A 19,762-nucleotide genomic window follows, 5' to 3' on the forward strand; every position below is an offset into this window, starting at 1 on the left:
ACGACTCGCAACGTGCATCATGTCCCGCGAGCAAGCTGGGTGTCCGGATACCCAGAGAGGAGCCGTGCACTGCGGTGGCGTACTTGACTGCCAAGATACACTCGAGCTCGGGACGACTGGCAGCTTGGAGTGTCTCCCGCGAGTGGGCAAGGTGTCCAGCTTCAAGACGGACCGGAGGCTCGAAAACGCGACATCTCCGGAAGGAAGCTCGAAGAGGGTGACACTGACGGCTGGCATACGTCGAAGCACCGCACGACCATCCTTCCCCAAAGCTTTCAGTAGGGTGGTGCTCTTCATGCCCAGCGGGAAGTCGACAGCGGCGGTACAGACAGAACCAACGACAGAATATAGCAAAAGCCTGTCCTATCTGAAGGTAGAAGCCAAATGGACATGCCATCATCCCGACGACGGATCGCCAGATCCCCGAGAAGGACTTGCAGGAATCTTCGATTCGAGGATCATCGATCACAAGTCAGAGCCCTTGATATGTAGTCAACTACGCCCACCTTACCCCAATCCGGGACGCAGAGGAATGACAACGGGGGGCGAGGCTAATACCTTGTATAGGAACGACCTAGCATGAGAGCCCACTGCATTTACACGACCGTCGCAGAGAGGTGAGTCCTGTGGCTGCGGCATGCACGCCGCGCGTGGGAGAACCCCCGACGCGTCGGCTTAGTCAGCAAACCCTTTCACCTCATTCGCCGAGCCAGTCGATCGCGTCGCAGCTCGATGAAAACTCTTTCACGTTCCCCCGACGTGTCATTGCGCGTAATTCGGTACATAACAGACCCTGGGCGCGACGATCCGCCAAACCGGCGTGCAAGGCAGCTTGTGGTGTACACTGCCAGGCGTCGTTGATTCGACTCGCTGCCAGTCCAGGAGAAGCTTTGGTTCTGCGGGAAGACCGGCATTCCATTCTAATTTCTCTGTGATAGCTCAAAAGAATTCTGAGCGGGGATTACCTGGCCTCGAGCGTCAAGGTCAGGGTCCCGAACGCGTACGGAATTAGCCCCGTTCCATTCTATATTCAACCCACCCCATCCACCCCATCACATCCCAACTAATTTACGGCACGTCAATTTTTTGCAACACCGGGGACCGTTTAAAGCGCGCCGTGGCCGCAGCATGGGGCCATCTGCTGCTCTCCCGTTCCCTGCTCAGCGCACCGGCCCACGTTCGTTCCCCCCGCCGCTCTTTTCGACAGAACCGGTCTGCCCTAGTCTGAAACTGAACACGAGATGAAGTTCACCTCCGTCGCTGCTGTCCTCGCCGCGTGCGTCCTGTCCGCCAGCGCCGTCGCGACCCCGACGAACGCCGAGCGCATGAAGCGCGGCCTCCCGCCCGCCGCGCCCAAGCGGCGCTTCAGCGCGTCCCACGTCCAGCGTGCGTCCTCCTCCCGTCCTTGCGGCATTGCACATACACTATACTGACACCGCATCGCGCCATGTAGAAGCCAAGCGCACCGCGCCGAGCGCCACACCGCCGCCCAACGGCGGCGGCGACATGAGCGGGAGCTGCAACACGGGCCCCGTGCAGTGCTGCAACCAGGTGCAGCAGGGCAAGAGCGTGACGAGCATACTCGGGTTGCTGGGCGTCGTCCTGGACGACCTCGAGGCGCTCGTCGGTATCGACTGCTCGCCGATCGACGTCCTTGGGCTCGGCGGAAACTCTTGGTGCGTCGCGCGCATGCGTACCGGGGCAGATGGCTGATGGTCGTTCTTTGTTTGGTGTAGCTCGGCGCACCCCGTGTGCTGCGAGAATAACAGCAACTCGCTCATCTCGGTTGGGTGTATCCCCAGTACGTCCTCTGCTCCCACTCTCAGCCTGCCAGCAATTATTAATTAACTGCACCCGCGCCTCCCAGTCACGCTCTAAGCCCGCCCGCTACCCCGAAGCGAATAACATTTACTCGCCTCAGCCAAGCCCCGCTCTTCTTTCGTTTCTTCTCCTCTTTCCTTCGTTCCTCGTCGGACGCTCTCGCTAGTTTAGGATAACGCTGTGTCGCGTGTTGATTGCATAGTACATCTACGTATTGCTACGTGCATGCGGGATAGTAGTAGTATGGCCATGCGGATCCGCTGGACTTAATGATACCAAAATTCACTCGCTGATCATGCAAGTCTGACGGTCTTCAAACGTGGCAATGCAAGCTGGAGTGGATCATCGTTGAATGGTTCCTGGTTTGTTCGCTGTCGGAGCGTGCGGTTCGCTTCCGGGATGCCAGCACGACTTGGAAGGCATGGTGGGCGTCGGCGTGCCTTTGAGTCCGGACAGCGTCGCTCCTGTCATGTCCATTGGCGGGCGGAGGGGAAGTCGAATCGGCCGGTGCCACACCGGACGGAAGCAAATGTCGCCGGCCGACGCGTCGCGTCACCGGTACCGTGACACTGACGGGCGCGTCTCATTTGTTTGCTCGGGATTTCTTGACTACCCATCTGGTGTCTCACTACTGTGACACTGACATTGCCCGGCTTCCTGGGTTCGTCTTGGGCGTGACGGATGTCTGCACGCGCGAAGCCGAGGTCGGGATCAAGGTATTTCGACCAAAATGGGGGGGAAGACAGGTCGCCGAGGAAGAGCGTGGCGCGGAGGAGTATGAAGGAGGCGAGTGAGGATGAGCTGGAGGGGGTGGAGGAGAGGGGGGTGCGGATGGATAGCGATGGGGAGGAGGTGGGGATGGATAGCGATGAGCAGGAGGGGGAGGGGGAAGGGAGGGGGAAGAGGGGCCCTGCGTCACCCGTGAGGGAGGCGTCTGCGTCCCCGGAGAAGATTCTGAGGAAGGGCTCTGCCTCCCCGGTGAAGATGAGAAGGAGAAGGTCGCCCCGGACGAGCATCTCGCGGAGGGGTGCGAAAGAGGAGAGCGAGGGGGACGAGGCGGGGATGGATAGTGACGACTTGGACGAGTTCTCCGAGGAGGAGGAGGAGGAGGAGGGTGCGCGGAAGAGGAAGCGGAGGGTTCGGTCCTCGCGTGCCAAGAAGTCACCCGCGAAGAACGCGTCGCCCAGGAAGAAGCGCAGGACCACGACCCAGGCTGGCAGCGACTATGAGGACGAAGACGCCTTGGAGCTCGCGGAGGGCCAGGAAGTGGTGGGGGTCGTCGTGCAGGCGCCCAAGACCGGGCGAGGTACGTGCTAGTCTGCGTATAGGGGGTGTGGGGGAGGTGCTGATGATGTGTGAAAGTCCCGCCGGGGCAGGTGTCGCGGAATACGCTGGATTTTCTGAGGGAGCTGGCGAGGCCGGAGTGTAATGACCGGGGGTGGTGCGTTTCGTTCTCGTTCCATCCTTTCTTTTCCTTGCTCAAGGTGTTCACCTTTCACCATTTCTGCAGGTTCAAACTGCACGGTACGTTCTACACTCTTCCCGATGCTAAACAAGGAGGTGGTGGTTCTGATGAGCTGATGATAGAGCCGGTATACCGCGCCGCGGAGCAGGAGTGGAAGGACTTTGTCGAGGCGTTCACGGACCTGCTCGTCGAGGCGGACCCGCAGATCCCGCCGCTCCCGCCGAAAGATGTCATACATAGGATTTATCGTGACGTGCGTTTGCCTTCGTCCCTCCTTTCCTGCTTTCCTGCCATCCTTCCTGTCTCCCTGCCTCCTTTGCTGCCATCTTGCCCCGTTCCTCTGAGGGATGAAGAGCGCCTGGCTAACTGGCGTTGTACAGGTGCGCTTCAGCAACGACAAGACGCCGTACAAGACGGGGTTCTCGGCGAGCTTCTCGCGGAGCGGGCGGAAGGGGATATTCGCGCATTGTAAGCAAGCCCCTGTGATAGTACCCTGCGCACTCTCCTCACTGCCTTTAACCCGTACCCGTGCGCTTTCGCGGGCAGATCATATGTACGTGCACATCCATGCAGAATGCTATGAAACGCTATGATGGATTGATTGGATTCCCTACACTACAGAGCGGGTACGCGTGATCCATAGTTCGTGTATGCTCTGGTTGAATGAGAGTAAATGTTGCAGTGAAGCCGAACGGCGAGAGTCTCATCGCTGCTGGTGCGTGGTGCCCAGGCAAGAACGAGCTGCAGACGATCCGGTGCGCCTCCCGCAGCTTTCATATTCGTTACTTATGCACCTTACTGTCTTCTGACTTGCTAGGAATAATATTATGCGCAACCCCGCGCGCCTGCGCGCGGTCATCTCCGCGCCCGAGTTCGTGGGGTATTTCGGGGAGCCGAGGCCGCACCCGAAAGGCGCGCGGAGGAGTTTGTGGGGGTTCGAGGACGAGCTGAAGACGGCGCCGAAGGGGGTTGATAAGAATCACAAGTGCGTCTAATTCTCGCACGCTCGTCACGGTTGGGATTGATGATTAACGTTGGGTGGCGCAGGGATATTGATCTGCTGAAGCTGCGCACGTTTGCGGTGATACACCGCTTCCCGGACGAGGTGGTGCTCGAGCCGGGGTTTAGGGAGGAGCTTGCGAGGGTTGTTAGGGTGGCGAGGCCGTTTGTGCATTGGTAGGTCCTGTGGTACCTCTGCTCTTACTACACTTAGGTCTGACAACTGGGCAATGTCTAGTTTGAATGACATGATGACTATCCCGCCGGATGACGATGATGATGACAATGGGTCCGGCGGCGAAGAGGAGGGAGAGGAGGGAGACGGGGAAGAGTAGGGTGGTCGTGTCCCGTGTCACTGTTCTTGGATTGCGTATTGTAGCTATTGCCTTATATTATTTCCATATTACCTTCGTTGGTTATTGCTGCATCGGTGAAGGGCAATTGAATTGATGTAATGAAGGATGGTGCTAGAGTAGCGTGCGGGGAGGGGACTGGGACAAGGCTCTCGCAGTCGATGACCCTCGGGGCAAGCCAGTGTAACAGACAAGCATTCTGCCAACTTAAAGCGCAGCTCGGAGCGCACATGCGGAAAACCACGGAAGATTGGAATATATTGCGTTGCGAGCAGCCGTCTGAATTCTATGACTCTGCCTCGCTCTGTGACCCAGCCTGCTCTTTCCGTTCTCGGTACTGCTTCGTCCACTGCGAACCGTGAACGAGGCGATGAGCCAAGCTCCATCCAAACAACTAAGACGTAAACTCACCAGCATTGAAGGTATCGGCCTGATAGGCTCGACGTATCGGCGCTTCGAAGGTTCGCCGTCTCAGCCCGCGAGCACATCTCAACCGAGAAGAGACCGCACGCACCTCCCTGTCTGCGCTGACCTGCCACACGCCGTACGTCACCGCGAGAATGCCGGCAAAACAGATCGCAGTGTTTGCCTTCCAGTTCGACGGGCGGGTCCACCAGCCGCCTGTGAGTGGTAGTGGTGAATCATGGTGCTACGCGAGATGTGGGAAGACGTACCGGCTGGGGACCACACCTCCTTGGGGTAGGGATATCTAGCACCTCCTCCCTGTTCACACCACAGCCTTCAAACTATACGAACACGGCTATACCAGCAAAGCTTACCATAGCGCAGGCGTTCTAGTCGGTTACTTTCAAAGGTAGTTCTCGTTGACCGTCCAAACCCGGACTGAAGATGATTACGTAACACACATGTAGGCACGTGTTTACGCGCGCCTGGAATCCCTGTCAGTCTCCGGCGCTATGCATCTGACCGGCCGCACTACAGGCCATGCTCGAGTCCACGAAACAGTACGTCTACGACCGCCGGAAGGGCCTGCTGAAGGGCGCGGGATACGCGGGTGGGCTGTATCTGCTCAGTCAGTATGTCGCAGCGCGAATTGAGGACTTTCGAGAGAAGATTAAGCAGGAGCGGGCTGCGCGGGAGAAGTGAGCTGAGCATGAGATCGTGGTGCTGTAATTATGTGCTGACACAGTTTGAACGATTTAGTCTGCGTCGCAGGTTTGAGCAGAACCAGGAGGACATGAACTTTACCGTTATGACGCTCGTGCCGACGCTGGGGAAGCATATACTGCAGGACATGGACGTGGAGGCCCTCACCCACGAACTGCAAGCCAAGTCGAAAGCGAGCAAAGGCAAGCCAGATAGGGGCTCCATGAGTTCCTCGGTTTTGTCATCCAGCGCAGAGATCGTGCAGGAGCACGACGCGCGGTCAGACTTGGGGTCCGCATCAATATTGTCCTACCCCGACAACGGTGCGGCGTCCATGGGGGGGTCAACACACAGCTGGGTGGACGAGTTCGCTGCGCAGACACCGTCGTATCCGCCCCGCATATACCCCGATGCGGCCGACCTGTCCGACTCGATGCTCACCACGAGTTCCGCACCGAGTACGAGTGCGAATACAGAATCTGGCTCCGTGAGGACTTATTTTGTGCCCTTGCGGACGACCTAATGAGATCTTATGTATGATAGTCCGAGCCGGCCAGTTCGGCGGAGGAGTCGTCTGCGTCGAGCAGCCGGAGCAAGGCGGAGCTGTGGAAGGAGATCAAAATGCTAGGTAAGGCTGCTTGCTCAAACGCCTTGTAGTCTTTGTTTACCGTCCCTCCCGCCCAGCGTTCACGCGCACGCTGACCGTCGTCTATTCCCTCACCCTCCTCACGCTTTTCACCCAAATTCAACTGACGATCCTGGGTCGGTATAAATACATCCAATCGGTGCTGCAACAGGAGCGCGACGAACGGATGCGGGAGAAGCTCCTGGACCAGGTGTCGATATCGTCGCTGTTCTGGGACCCGCCAGATACCGACGAGGATGTTGAGGAGGATCTGGAGACGGTGAGCAGGGAGACGGAGCGGAAGTTTCTCACTCTGAGCTGGTGGATATTACATGTTGGGTGGAAAGATGTTGGAGAGCGGGTGAAGAGGGGGGTGGAAGAGGTGTTCGAAGGGTAGGTCATCTTGTCGAGTATCCGCTTCAGGTGATGGGGAACGGTTTCTGTAGGGTTTCGTTGAAGAGTAAGTTGACTGCGATGGACTTGCATCGGCTAATAGGCGACGTGCGGCGTCGAGTCGAACATGAGATTACTTTCGAGGGGACGGAGCGACGGGTGAAGTGTGTTTCGTCCTGTCATCTTATGGAGACTATGAAGATAAACTCATCGTCCCCGCAGCTTCGCGTCAACACTAATACCGCCAACCGCCGAGACGCTCCAACACGTCCTCCTCAAAGGCGGCGTCTCGCCGTACGCCTCCCTCACCAACCCCTACCCGCAGTCCGACCCCGACCCAATATTCACCGCGCTCCTCGCCGAAACGCGCACGCTCCTCAGCTCGTCCGATTTCTCCTTCGTCCTGGAGGTGTGCCTTGACAGGGCGACGGAGGTGCTGTTCGACGGGCTGCGGAAGAACGTGTTCGTCGAGAGCGGGAGCGGGGAGGAGGAGGAGGTTCGCATACGGCTCGCGGGGTTGTTGCCGGGGCTGGCGAGGTGGAGTAAGCTCGCGTTGACGGCGCTGCCGAATGAGTTGGTTGATGTGCGTGATTAGTGGCTTGCTCTCATGCTGCGTGTTTTACTGAGGCTACGCTGCATAGGGACTGCTGGGACTGCGGGAAGTGACGGCGTTGTCTGCTATCGTATTCTCGAAATTTGAGGACAGGTTCCGGTGACGTTGTGTCTTCTTGTATAGCAACTGCTCATATACCGCTATCATCATTATTTGGAACAACTCTCGCCGGCGGTATGCTGAGTACATCGTGAGTGAGGGCCGTTGACTTTGTTGAAGTTTGACCTTGGCAGGGAGCTGTGCGTTCAACCAGGTAATGCCACACAGGTGAGCGGTCTCGGGCTCGCGATCCCGCTGTGCATGCACTAAACCATCTCTGTTGGCATAGTTGGTCTTATTGCCACTGTTAACCCGCGGAACGACCTCCTTACTATGGGTCGAACTCAAACAGCCGCCTTGGGTACCCTCGGTGGACGAGCCGGTGCTCAAGTCATCCGGGCTTCCGTTCTATTTTTAGATCCTTAGATATCGCAAGGAGTGCGTCAGATCAAACCATCCGATAATACGCCGTCGCAAGTCCGGCGCAGGTAGCATGACCTTGTCCGCTGGTATATCTATCTGAACTCGCACCGCAGGGTGCACAGATCCTCTTCTCTAGCATTTCACCAGCACTTGAGAAATAAGAATCAGTCATGGCTCCTGTCGGCGTCGCCATTCTCGGTGCTGGTATCTTTGCCAAGGAAGGTGAGTTGCATTCGACAATAAGCTATGCAAAGTGGCCTGATTGACGGGTAACGCTCTCAGCTCACCTTCCCGCCCTCTCCAAACTTCCGAGCTCATTGTACTCCCTGAAAGCCGTCTACTCCCGCTCGCAGGAGTCGGCGTCGTCTCTCGCGTCGTCTGCCAAGGACTTGCTCTCGCTGTCATCTGTTGGCGTGTACTACGACACTCCCCAGTCATCCGACTCCTCCCTCGCCGCGCTGCTATCGCGCTCGGACATCTCTGCCGTGATCGTCGTGTTGCCCATCACGACGCAGCCCGGCATCATCCGCCAGGCGCTCAAAGCTGGTAAGCATGTGCTGAGCGAGAAGCCCATCGCGCCCGACGTGAAGACCGCGAAGGAGCTTATAGTCGAGTACGAGCGGGAGTATAAGCCGAAAAATCTGGTGTGGAGGGTCGCCGAGAACTTCGAGGCGGAGCCCGCGTTCCAAAAGGCGGGAGCGTTGGTGAAGGAGGGAAAGATTGGGAAGGTTATCGCTTACCAGAGCAAGATCATCAATTATATTGATAAGGATAGTAAGTGGTACAAGACGCCGTGGAGGACAATTCCAGATGTAGGTTACTTCTTGTGCGTGGGGTTTCTGCTCACTGATCCCTATGTAGTACCAAGGCGGCTTCCTGCTCGATGGAGGGGTACATTTCTCTGCCGCCCTGCGCACTATGCTACCCGAGTCCTCGCATCCCACTCTGCTCTCATCTTTCGCCTCCCTCCATAAGTCATGGCTGCCTCCGCACGATACGATCCACGTTATCCTTCGCTCCCCCGACAAATCGTCGGGTATCTACGAACTCACCTTCGCCTCGCCATCGCCGTCCCTCGGGTCGGGGAATGGCTACACGATAACTGGTTCGGCTGGATACCTTCTTGCGACCAACGTGAAGGGTGGTATTCAGATTACCGTTAAGACAGTCAAGACAGTCAAAGGTGACGACGGGAAAGAGAAGGACGAAGAGAGCGAAGAGGTGTTTGTCGAGGAGAGTGTGGGGGTCAAGAACGAGGTTGAGAGCTTCTTGAAGACGATATCGGGCCAGGGCGGTCCTCAAGATGCTGGGCTTGGAGAACCAAGGCAAACAATCAAGGACGTCGCGCTGATCGAAGCGGCCTTGAATAGCGAAGGGTCGCTGATTGATCTGGGTGCGCTAGCCAGCGTGTGATGGTTGAGGTGTACTATCTACCGGTACTAGCGTTGGTATGAGGAGTAATGGAGATTCAGCTTTATCGGTATGTCACGACAAGATCAATGACTCTCATGGCCCCTCGGTTAAAATGTGCGAAACGAGTCTTTGACCGTGAGGCCAGCGCACATGTACACTCTTCAAGGACCCATTGCTCATGTCCTATCTGACACTGAGGTCACGCTTGTTTTCAGTGGATGCGTCAGTCAGAAGCTTAGCGCTTGGTGCGTGCGCTGGCAGTATCCCAATGGCCGGTGTTCCTGTGGTAAGCCGGTACATAGCCAGAGACGTTGACAGAGCCCTAATTGTCCTCACTATCCTTGGTCACGTATCTTGGCGTGAGTGCGGTAAACGATACTCAGTAAGTTGCGTTCGTCCGTTCTTGAGAGGTCCCCACCTGACTAACCAAATTCGTGCTTCTAGACTTGGAAGTCCTACGAGATTATCACTGCATGTCGTTCATCTGCTAGGGATTATTTGAAAGGTACAGTCTAACGCCTAGGTTAGAGCGCCATTCTCTCGCCGCAGGAACAGACTTACTGAAGTTGCTATGTAGAGGAAACAGTGAAGTGTGAAAAGTCACGAGAAAGGTCAGTCGTCTAGATAACCATCTTAAGAGAGTGTTCTGACCTTCGATCCCGAATCAACGGCCGAACCCTTCTTGCTCGTCAACCCCGAACAGTAGTGACCCGGTTGCAGCTTGCAGGAACGATGACATGTATAATACGACACGCCAGCGTTGCCGCGCCTGCGAAATCCACTGACAGGCAACGCAATATTTCCCCAGACTCCGCTTCGTTGGCAGCGCTGACGAGAGTGTTCCTTTGGCCCGCCTGCCTGCGACGTTTATGGTATACTCAGAGATGTTTTCTCGTCTCTTGGATCTTCTCGTTCTTATCACACGACCAGTATGTTGTATGCGCCACGTCCTGCCTGATATCCTCTGCTTCCACGATGGCAAATCTTTGTAACATGCTAGGCCTGGCATCCCACTAACACTTCCACTGGAGCGGGTCGTAAGATGACAGTCTGCGAACCTAAGCCGGGCCCTTGCTGTTTATCTGTGAGGTGAATTGTGGCGGACGTTGCTCTTAATAGAAACTATGACTCGAATCCTTCTCATCCTCATGTTGATATCGTGCGTTCCTTCATGACTTCTTTTCACTGCTGTGCATTCTGAAAACGTTGTCACTTCAGAGGCCGAACAGACCCCTTATCTCTATATGGAATAAACGGCAGCCCAGTCGCAGCTTATCACCGGTGGGAGACGCCTCCGTTCTCCGGCATGGCCCTCAAGTCTTCCTAATGACTCCTTCGGTCGTGGACAAGGGCGGGTCGAGATCCATGAGGCTGAGACGAAGCGTACAGCCTAGCTCCCCCTGCGCTTCTGATCACCCGTTCCTGTCCTTTTCTGTTGTTCGTCTGTTCCAGTAGAAGCATTTGTGAGCCTGCGGTGTCCGCAGCCTCCTTATGGTTTGTGGTGCCGCGCACGTTCACAAGGGTGGGGAGCGGGGGCTAGGATGCCTCTGATGGATGTAGGATGGTCCAGTGCCTCTCCAGTGGAATGATTCATAGTGGACTTGTGTTCGCGGCTACCACGTAGGCCGTGGTAAGGATGGGTCACCGACTGGAAGTTCAACAATATTTGTTCGATTTTTCTTTTGCTAAGGACGAGCTTAACGCGCAGATCAGCTAGATATAGGCAGGATGCTCATGCACACTGCATCAGTGCAAGTCATGGTCGTGTTCCTGGCAATCTGATACGATGGAACCAGAGAATTCGCGAAGGATTGCTCCGCAGCAAGTAGCCACTCAAATGTACATGTGTAGGTCCATAATTCGCGTCGAAGCACGCCCTTCCCGGCCCTTTCAATGAGTGAGGCCAGAAGGTGATACTAGTTACTGGGACAATAAGTTCGACCACATGCCTACCGCATGACGCTCTCACATGTACCCATCCTGGCATACCCATATAACCTGTTGCAGACCGGAATCTCATAGCAATGACAAGTCAGTACTAGTGTTCTGTGATAAGTCATTTACAGTAATATTATCATACTGCGCGGTTCTGGAGATTACATAAGCATTTTCCAATAGTCGTAGGTATTAACCAATAAGCATTCGACGTCTGTAAGTTGGTTGCAGAGTCAAGTCCGCGTGGCGCACAACATTAGAGCGCATTTGCTACCTCCCATACATCCTATTTACCCGGTGCCTGTTTTCAGGACTCTTTACAATAGATATCCTCGATAGTAAGCCGTGACACCCTGTCTATGACTGATTAAGTCTAACGGATGCGCAGGAAGGTCGTCTCTCCAAATTGTCTAGCGAATTCTGCGATCGCGATCGACCACGGGAGCTGTGTGTCGAAACATATCACATTCATGCGTATGCTGTGAGCGCACTCAGAGCACCTGTTCCGACGCGACTCCAGGGGCTGTGATAGCTGCTGGTTCCAGCTTCTCTCGAGGCATCACCTGGGTGTGTTCAGCATTCTTCCATCCCAGCAGGCATGCGTCCTAAGTATATCGCCGCGCGATTCGGGTTCAGTTGATTAAGTGTTTACTACTGTTGACGAGAGGCACTCGTTACAAGTATAAAAGATGGAATACGAAAGGTTAGCATTCCATCCGTCCAGATGACCCAGCCCTCACCCTACAAATCTGGCCTTGGCGCCTACGAAAACTTATCCGCACCACACCCCACCAGTTCTGATCAGCAGAGCCGTCAACTGATTAAAGATGAGCTGGTAAACAAGCAGATTTTTAACGACCCAAGCGTCTTCCGCCGCCTCCGGCTCGATATCTACGAACAACCTGGCACTCAGGAAGCGCAGTTTCTGGTTGACTGCTTCAACGCCTTCCACGTCATGAATGCTGATGATATAGCTGCCTTGTACGCAGCAGTGCGAGCAAAAGATGAGAGTAAAATGTACACACCTCTGGTAGGATGTCAGATCATGTGTACTTCATAATATCCTAATCCATCTGCTACCCAGTGTAGTGTTTTTCGATATATATCATCTTTCCCCGATTCTAATCCAGCACCCCGTGATGTTATTCCGAAGGAACAGGTTCTGGTGCCCGACGAATACCATACCCTCGGCTTCCCGGAAGTCAGACCGGATATAAGTGTTATGGACAGAGGCTTACAATCGAAGCTCTGGAGGCATAGAGCTGCTTTTGGAGAAGTCAAGTGGAACGTTGGCCATGGCCCCGATCCGCCTCAACCCGGCAGGGTCTCAGTCATCGTCACCCAAGCAGCCGGTTACGCGCGTCTACATATGTCTGCAAGACCCTTCTCCCTTTTCTCTGTCGCCCTCCTTATATTCGGAACCAGGTTCTGTGTCGGAATCTTCGATCGCAATGGAGTGGTTCTCTCTCCGACCTATGAGATGTTCGCCGAGGAGGGGTTGAAAAAGTTGATTGGGGTTGTTCGCAATCTGACCCATGTCCTCACCGACGTGGACCTGGGCCGGGATCCCACTGTTGACATCCTTGACTCTGACGAAGCCGAGAGGCTGACGGGAGTGAGCAACCCTTATCCGCTGTATCGGATCTCTCCCATCGGGCAGGATAACCGGTCTTGGTGTACAATTGGACCCCCAGTGTGGTCATCCATATCACTTCTTGGCCGGGGGACACTGATCTTCCGCGTCCGGGAGTACCATCCTGGCACTGGTCAAGGCAACGTCGCACACCTCGGAGACCAAACAATGGTCATGAAGACTGCATGGAGGGACAGTGGTCGTAACTCAGAGTCTAGTATATACCAATCCATTACTGCGAGCCACCCTGGTCTAGCACAGTTTCTCATAGGCGAAGACGTTATCACTGCGGGTGGCGCGACCTTGACGGTCGACTCTGTACGCGGTAATGCCGCAAAACTCGAGGATAGCCCGGTCCTCCACCGGCTTATACTGAGAAGCGTCGGACGTCCTCTATGGGAATACAACTCCGATCTCGAGTTGCTGAAGGGATGGTTGGCCGCCCTAAACGGTGAGTACTTCGGACATTGATTTCTTCCCCACCGTTAATGTGCGACCTTGTTTGTAGCGCACGAGTTCCTGAGCAGCCGGAAGGTCCTGCATCGGGATGTTAGTCCGGGTAACATCCTTCTCGCGGCAGACCCCGAGAAAGCGGAGGCAGGCTCGGAGGGATTTCTGAGTGATTTGGAATATGCGCACATTCAAGATATCCTTGAGACCAAAGTCGAGGTCATCGAGCGAGAACCCGTCAAGCGAGGACGTACTGCGGAAGGTCAAGACGTCTTTACAGATCCGACCACAAACACGCATACCCTATATGCTGTAGACAAGGCCAAGCGCGGTGCGCCACTCACGGTAAGTTGCCCGTACTGTAGTTCTGCTAAATAGAACCTTCACTGATTGTCATTCATAGGGGACTCGTCATTTCATGTCTTCCAAATTGCTCTCAGCCGTTGGTCGTGGCTCACCCACTAAGCACGTCGTTGAGGACGACATCGAGTCGTTCGTCTGGTCGCTGGGCTATGCCGTCATGAGGAAGGCTGTCACGGCTACTAATGGTAACAAGGACGAGAAGGAGGCGCATGAGCTATACATGACCTCATTCAAGAAGGCCTTTAGCCACTTATCAGCACAAGCGATTCTCGACAACAGAAAGAGCACACATTCACCGGTCGCCTTCGCTCGGCTGCCCGAGCTAGACTCATTCATCGACCGCCAGGTGTCTGTGCCACTGCAAAAGCTCCTCAGAGCGCTTCAGCAGCGTATGAGAAAACGAACAATCTATGAAGAAGACGAACAGACGCGAATGCTAAGGCCGGAACAAGAGAGCGAGGTGGCTGCGCTGCTAGGGAGTCCGACTGATGCACTTGACACTCTTTCCCTAGCAGCGGTCGAGTTATCTTACGAATTTCTTCGCAGGGTCACGCTTCCATGCATCCAGGAGTTGGAAAGTCATCGCAACCTTGACATCATCCGTAAATAGTTTATGCCTCATCTCATGTGTCTATCTAGTTTGAAGCGGAGTGCGCGCGTTCAAACTTGAATTTAGTCAATGCAACATTTGCAGGATCGAAGTCGTAGTTCTCAAGCTGCACGAGCTTTCCGGCTGTCCCCATTGCAAGCATTTACAAGCCTACTAGTCCAGGATAATAGATGAGGCTTGCACATAAGACGTGGCGTAGTAGGCCGTGGCTTTGATTGTGGCGCATATACTCCGGGCCACGGCTACGTAACTACCCGAGTTCTGCCACTCTGTCCAATCCGATATCCTCCCCCACCCGGTTCCACGCTTTGGCCCTGGACATAATTGGAGCAGGTTATTCTCGCTATCTTGGGCATCTCCCGACTGTCCTGGTTCATGTGACTGGTTAGCGTTAGTACTTACTAACTTAGTAGGTGCTGAGTCCTCTGCCAATCTCATTTGAATCTCATGCTGTTTGGTCACGGTCGTGGCGGTGTCGACGTTGCGAGGTAATTAGTGGTACTTGTCTTCAAAACGCGCTCCGAAGTTTTGGATAGTCGTGGCAATTCAAGCTGGGATTCCTGCAGCTGCTTCCTATCTTCCTGAAATGTTGGATTGACAGTGGTCCAGCCTCATCCGACGAGCTGCTCCATGTCATAAAAGTATCGGTGAGAGTCCGAAGTACTGTCGGCGGTCAGATGCGATATGCGCTTTATGTGCGGCCTCCTCCAAGCAGTAACTTGTGATTCCCATAGTTTTTTCCCCCGTTATTCATGGATAACAACACAGGCATGTTCGATATGAATGTATGCTGTCCACTCCATGTCCAAATGTGCGGGGCATAAATAAACAGCTGGCGCTAGTCGAAGGAGGCGCAACCGCCATCGTCCCTCAGCATGCGTCTCGCTCTGCTCGGCAGCCTTTGCGCCTCCACTGTCGCGTCTGCTGCAGCACAAAGACGATATGCCATTCTCGACAACGACTGGAGCTCCACAGCGTTTGCTGTCTTCCTAATGGCACTAGATGGGGGTATCGATGTCCTGGCTCTGACAGACTGTACGTCCATACACAATCACATCCAAGATCGCTGCTGAATCAGAAATCTGTGAAATATGCGGCCACAGGCACAGGGGATACATGGCAGCACCAAGAGACTCTGCATGCCCTCGCGACTCTAGAGCTGGGTAACCTCTCGTGTATCCCAGTTGTACCTGGGGCCACCTGGCCACTCCTGCAGACGCCTGAGCGTCTGCAGGCTTGGGAGTCGATCTACGGCCCCTTAGTCTGGCAAGGCGCATTTGCTGCTCCCAATTATACAGCGGAGGCACAGGGCGCAGATCCTACTGGAGGTGATCCTAACCGTATTGTGCCTGCGGCGTTCGTGGAGGGGTTACCTGCCACGAAGCCGATGAACACCACCAACGCAGCCAACTTTATGGTGGAGATGGTGAGGAAGTATCCGGGGCAGGTCAGTATTTACGCAGCGGGCCCGCTCACGAACGTCGCGCTCGCGGTACGGATGGATCCGGATTTCGCGGAAAATGCGAAGGAGCTGGTGATCATGGGTGGGTATGTCGACGTCGAACTGCTTCAGGCCACCGGGAGCTTGCTAATGGCAAATATCAACTCTGATGTGAGACGTCTGAAGAGATTTCTGCAGTCTGTGAGAGCTTACATTTTTGCGACGCAGATCAACCTGATTATGGATCCGGAAGCAGCGAGTATCGCGCTGACGGCGCCCTTCCCAAATATCACCATAGCGGGGAATGTAGCCAACCAGGTCATATCCACGCAAGCGTTCTTGGACCAAGTCATCCAGGTGAACAATTCCTATAGCAATTTGATGTACAAGTACTACGTGAGCCCTCTTGTCCCTTCATCTGAAGCGGCTCACAGGATTTCGCCTTATTAGGGAACGGAATTTCCCTTCTGGGACGAAACAGCGATGGCGTTGCTCGTGGACCCTTCTATCAACACCAACTCCACTAACGGTATTGAACTCGCATCTTCACTGCACTGTCGCGTTTCCGCTTGACTGAGATCCACTTCTACAGTATTCGTCGCGGTGGACACCGCCTACGGCAGTCCCAGCTACGGCAATATTCACGTATACCAAAAGGCACTGGCGCCGCCGAATACGAGGAGCGTGCAGTATGTCTTCGAGGTGGACGGCGGCAAACTGCAAGACATGATTATGCATGCTGTGCAGTATCCACCGCAGGTATGCTAATAAGGCCGTGCCTCCCTCAGAAGCATGTGGCAACCCTGCGTGACTGAGTGCAGTAGAACTGTACCTCCACCAGTATTGTATGGCAATGAAGTGGGCACTAGTTCCAATCAAGCACAGTATTGCCCATGAATTCCCTACCTCTCGGTCACGAGCAACGGCACAGTCTCAATAAGAAATTGGAAATCTGTAACGCTGTAAGAAATCATTCTGCAATTCAGTATCCTCCGTATATGATCCATAACCATCCAAGGCATCCTTGCGTGTCCCCGATCTATTCATGATACACAATACATATGCCAAAACGTCTACACCATCCAGACCGCTCGAATTACCGGCGCATTCTTCTCCACGCCCACCCGACTGCTCCCAGCGTGACTAGAGCGCTCATCACCTTGACTTGCATAGAGACGGACGCTGTTCATAGACGGCCGTTGGCGGTCGCGCCATTAGCACGAGGCATGCTGTGGACCTGCTCACCAGAACATTTGGTGGGCTCCTGAGAGTCAATGTGCTCCTTGAACCACTGCGATACAAGCGAAGTGAGTAAGCGAACGGAGGGGGGAGAGTAAGGAGAGACAGGAACTCACCTTGGACAAGAACCACGCTGACTCCTTTGGATACCGCTTCTGCGTCGCATAGTCGACGTAGGTGACACCGAACCGAGTCTGGTAGCCGTCGGCCCATTCAAAATTATCCAAGAAACCTACAGAGTAGCGTCAGCCATCCGGAAAGTTTCATACGGAGAGGTGCTCTATATGAAGTATAATAAGCTAATACGCACTCCACGGGAAATACGCGCGTATCTGCACGCCGTCCTCGTGAGTCGCTTTGAGCAGCGCTTCACAATTGCCCTGGAAGTATTCGACGCGATCGGTGTCCTTGAGGGCCTGCTCTAGCGGCATCGAGCTCTCGTTTTTGACTGCGAATCCGTTCTCTGTTACACTGCGAGAGTGGAGGTGAAATTGAAGAAGCTTTGTTAGTGGATCACATGGACTGCGACAGGGGACAACTTGGACATACTAAATTGGCATGTTATATCTCTGATATTGGGATACGCTCCAGTATCAGCGTCTGGTTGAGCACTTGAAGGAGTCAGGAACTCACGTTCCATAGGTAGTTCAACAGTAGCCTGAAACCCTCCGGATCTACATGGACGATATTGAGCGAGTTTCAGGTAACGGGGGATCAAGAACTCTGAGAAGGTGCAACTAAAGGACGTGTATAATGAGGGATTACCACTCACATGTCTGCAACCACCGACAGTGCGCTTGTGTCCCGAGCTGGGTCCCGTCGGGACGGGTGAAGGTATATTGCACATTGCCCTGGAACTCGTCGTCCCCGCCCGGTTCTATATAAGACAGGCATAAGTATTCCATACGCATTTATTTGAGGATAAAAGTATAGGAATGGCCGAGATCATGTACAGCAGGAGAAAAGCACGCACTGCACAGATTAGTCGTATAGGTATTCATCCCATAGAAATCACTTGAGCCGTGGACGAGCGCGATTTCCTCTGGTGTAAAAGTGGGCAGGCGATCGCCAAGAAGGGCCCGCTGGTAGGTGGGGTAATGGCCTGTTGGGAGCACATGGATGCCAGTGAAGTAGTGGCACGAGAATAGGGGGAAAGACATAAGACAAGCGAAAGATTCAAGGATGAGCGGATGTGAAATATCGCTGGCAATACAAAACGTACCTAGATAGATTGGGTCTGCGAACCACCCAATGGAAAAATCGAGCGCATGCTGCGCCGCCTCTCTGCCTGTTTTTAAGGGTTTGATCAGCTCATGCATTCCGGCCGTGGGTTGTGCAGAAAGTAAGATGGTCCAGATCCAGAGTCTACAGCAACCCAAACTCAAGGGCTTCAAGTACATTACAGTAGGGTTAGGCTAGTCCCACAGCGAAAAAGGCCTTGTGAATCACCAGCCAGCGACATCACCTCCATGATGCACACGAGAACGAGGTCACTCACATTCGTCGGTGTCATCCCAGGGAAGGGCCATATCACCATTAAGTGTGACCCCAATTACGCCACCCTGCCTTTGTTTGTATTCTGTTCTATACAAAGCGGCCGCAGAAGCGTGCGCGAGAATCACATTGTGCCCGACTCTGTGCACACAGTTAGTTATGAACAGGCCAAGGGAAAGGGAATCAGAGAGAGTCAGAGTGCAAGCTGTGACTAAGGAAGAGAGTGGTAGATGATAGAGGGAGGCTCACATCCATGGTTCGGTCTTTGAGTCACCCTCCGAGCTGCGCGAGCGGTCAGATGAGCGTCCGGGAGCAAAGACACCGCGGCCATAACCAAGAATAGCGATACACCAGGGCTCATTAAATGTTAACCTAGGGTCAAAATTTTAGTTGAATAGGTGCTTTAGACGAGCAGCAGAAAAAAAGGGCTGGTTCGGAAAGACCAGACCTGGTCGAGACACGCAAAAATCACGCACCAATGCTTCACTCGATCACCAAACGCGTCAAAACAGACGCGGGCATAGTTGACAAAGTCCGCAATAATCTCTGCTTTATTGAGCCAACCACCGTAGCGGTCGTGTAACCCTTGGGGCAAATCCCAGTGGTACAGCGTCTATCACAGGCGAGGTTAGGGTTGATTCGGGTCAGGACGGGAGACGAATGAAAGGAGGTAAGCAGGCTAGTGGAGGACGACTCACGACAAAAGGGGTTATGTCAGCCTCCAGGAGCTCATCGATTAGCTTGCTGTACCACCGGATGCCCTTCTCGTTGATGGGATCGTTCCTCCCGCCGAGGGGAATGATTCGGGACCACGAGATACTGAAACTTAATGTACAAAATCTATCAGCCTTGGAAGGGTTGCATGTGGGTAATGACACGAACCGGTAGCTCTTAACGCCGTACTGCTTGAGAAGTGCAACATCCTCATCCCTGCGGCGGTACGAATCGGTCGCGACGTCGCCGGTCAGACCGTCAGCGGTCTTGCCAGGGAGGTGCGAGAACGTGTCCCAGATGGACGGTCCACGCCCATCTGCATCTGGCGAGCCCTCTATCTGGTAGGAGGCGGTCGCCATTCCCCAGAGGAAATCGGCGGGGAGTTTCTGTGCTGCCATGGTGAACTTGAGTTAGGGAGGGGAAGGTAAATTGGGAGGAGGGGCAAATATAGAGATACATATACGAATATGCTGCACAATCAAGTGCTTCTACCTGGCTCCGACGATGCACCGAGGGATGCATGATCGGCGGGTTGGCAGGTTTGATCGCAGGAGGTAATTACCCCGCATTGTGCTGATCCGAGGTTTCCCCATCTCTGGTTCCTGCCGACAGCTCCGTGCGGTTCGTCCCTG

At 54.5% G+C, this 19,762-nt stretch overlaps 8 protein-coding genes across 8 annotated transcripts; 6 read left to right on the top strand and 2 right to left on the bottom strand.

Moving 5' to 3' along the window:
• Positions 1-1,113: 1,113 nt before the first annotated feature.
• Positions 1,114-2,125, top strand: GLOTRDRAFT_112608 (fungal hydrophobin). The gene is made up of 4 exons (XM_007872514.1): positions 1,114-1,386; positions 1,454-1,676; positions 1,737-1,801; positions 1,868-2,125. Exons 1-4 carry the CDS (start codon positions 1,242-1,244, stop codon positions 1,876-1,878), a joined length of 444 nt encoding a protein of 147 aa, XP_007870705.1. The 5' UTR covers positions 1,114-1,241; the 3' UTR covers positions 1,879-2,125.
• A 758-nt stretch (positions 2,126-2,883) lies between these two features.
• On the top strand, positions 2,884-4,620 carry GLOTRDRAFT_49759 (uncharacterized protein; the record flags this gene model as incomplete). Its single annotated transcript, XM_007872422.1, has 8 exons — positions 2,884-3,127; positions 3,184-3,262; positions 3,332-3,539; positions 3,667-3,754; positions 3,957-4,041; positions 4,104-4,271; positions 4,334-4,462; positions 4,524-4,620. The coding sequence occupies 8 exons, from the start codon at positions 2,884-2,886 to the stop codon at positions 4,618-4,620; spliced, it is 1,098 nt and encodes a 365-aa protein (XP_007870613.1).
• A 412-nt stretch (positions 4,621-5,032) lies between these two features.
• On the bottom strand, positions 5,033-5,364 carry GLOTRDRAFT_50054 (uncharacterized protein; the record flags this gene model as incomplete). The annotated part of the gene is made up of 2 exons (XM_007872447.1): positions 5,033-5,259; positions 5,313-5,364. Coding segments are annotated over 2 exons (279 nt in total), but the record flags the coding sequence as incomplete, so codon positions are not given.
• Positions 5,365-5,583: 219 nt separating this feature from the next.
• On the top strand, positions 5,584-7,541 carry GLOTRDRAFT_66517 (Peroxin-3; the record flags this gene model as incomplete). Its single annotated transcript, XM_007872515.1, has 7 exons — positions 5,584-5,741; positions 5,803-6,232; positions 6,289-6,373; positions 6,430-6,763; positions 6,817-6,927; positions 6,986-7,346; positions 7,405-7,541. 7 exons carry the CDS (start codon positions 5,584-5,586, stop codon positions 7,477-7,479), a joined length of 1,554 nt encoding a protein of 517 aa, XP_007870706.1. The 3' UTR covers positions 7,480-7,541.
• Positions 7,542-7,982: 441 nt separating this feature from the next.
• On the top strand, positions 7,983-9,319 carry GLOTRDRAFT_118206 (NAD P-binding protein). Its single transcript, XM_007872516.1, has 3 exons — positions 7,983-8,060; positions 8,121-8,650; positions 8,700-9,319. The coding sequence occupies exons 1-3, from the start codon at positions 8,009-8,011 to the stop codon at positions 9,249-9,251; spliced, it is 1,134 nt and encodes a 377-aa protein (XP_007870707.1). The 5' UTR covers positions 7,983-8,008; the 3' UTR covers positions 9,252-9,319.
• A 2,954-nt stretch (positions 9,320-12,273) lies between these two features.
• Positions 12,274-14,242, top strand: GLOTRDRAFT_50043 (uncharacterized protein; the record flags this gene model as incomplete). Its single annotated transcript, XM_007872445.1, has 4 exons — positions 12,274-13,270; positions 13,328-13,531; positions 13,586-13,614; positions 13,673-14,242. Coding segments are annotated over 4 exons (1,800 nt in total), but the record flags the coding sequence as incomplete, so codon positions are not given.
• An 875-nt stretch (positions 14,243-15,117) lies between these two features.
• On the top strand, positions 15,118-16,451 carry GLOTRDRAFT_49830 (nucleoside hydrolase; the record flags this gene model as incomplete). The annotated part of the gene is made up of 5 exons (XM_007872429.1): positions 15,118-15,277; positions 15,346-15,854; positions 15,912-16,079; positions 16,134-16,212; positions 16,276-16,451. The coding sequence occupies 5 exons, from the start codon at positions 15,118-15,120 to the stop codon at positions 16,449-16,451; spliced, it is 1,092 nt and encodes a 363-aa protein (XP_007870620.1).
• Positions 16,452-16,869: 418 nt separating this feature from the next.
• On the bottom strand, positions 16,870-19,528 carry GLOTRDRAFT_141319 (glycoside hydrolase; the record flags this gene model as incomplete). Its single annotated transcript, XM_007872517.1, has 13 exons — positions 16,870-16,974; positions 17,039-17,154; positions 17,233-17,393; positions 17,472-17,491; positions 17,556-17,596; positions 17,695-17,799; positions 17,896-18,024; positions 18,145-18,210; positions 18,421-18,557; positions 18,666-18,788; positions 18,893-19,029; positions 19,115-19,241; positions 19,299-19,528. The coding sequence occupies 13 exons, from the start codon at positions 19,526-19,528 to the stop codon at positions 16,870-16,872; spliced, it is 1,497 nt and encodes a 498-aa protein (XP_007870708.1).
• Between the last annotated feature and the right edge of the window lie 234 nt (positions 19,529-19,762).

The sequence above is a fragment of the Gloeophyllum trabeum genome (assembly GCF_000344685.1).
Source record: "Gloeophyllum trabeum ATCC 11539 unplaced genomic scaffold GLOTRscaffold_00018, whole genome shotgun sequence".
Classification (NCBI taxonomy): domain Eukaryota; kingdom Fungi; phylum Basidiomycota; class Agaricomycetes; order Gloeophyllales; family Gloeophyllaceae; genus Gloeophyllum; species Gloeophyllum trabeum.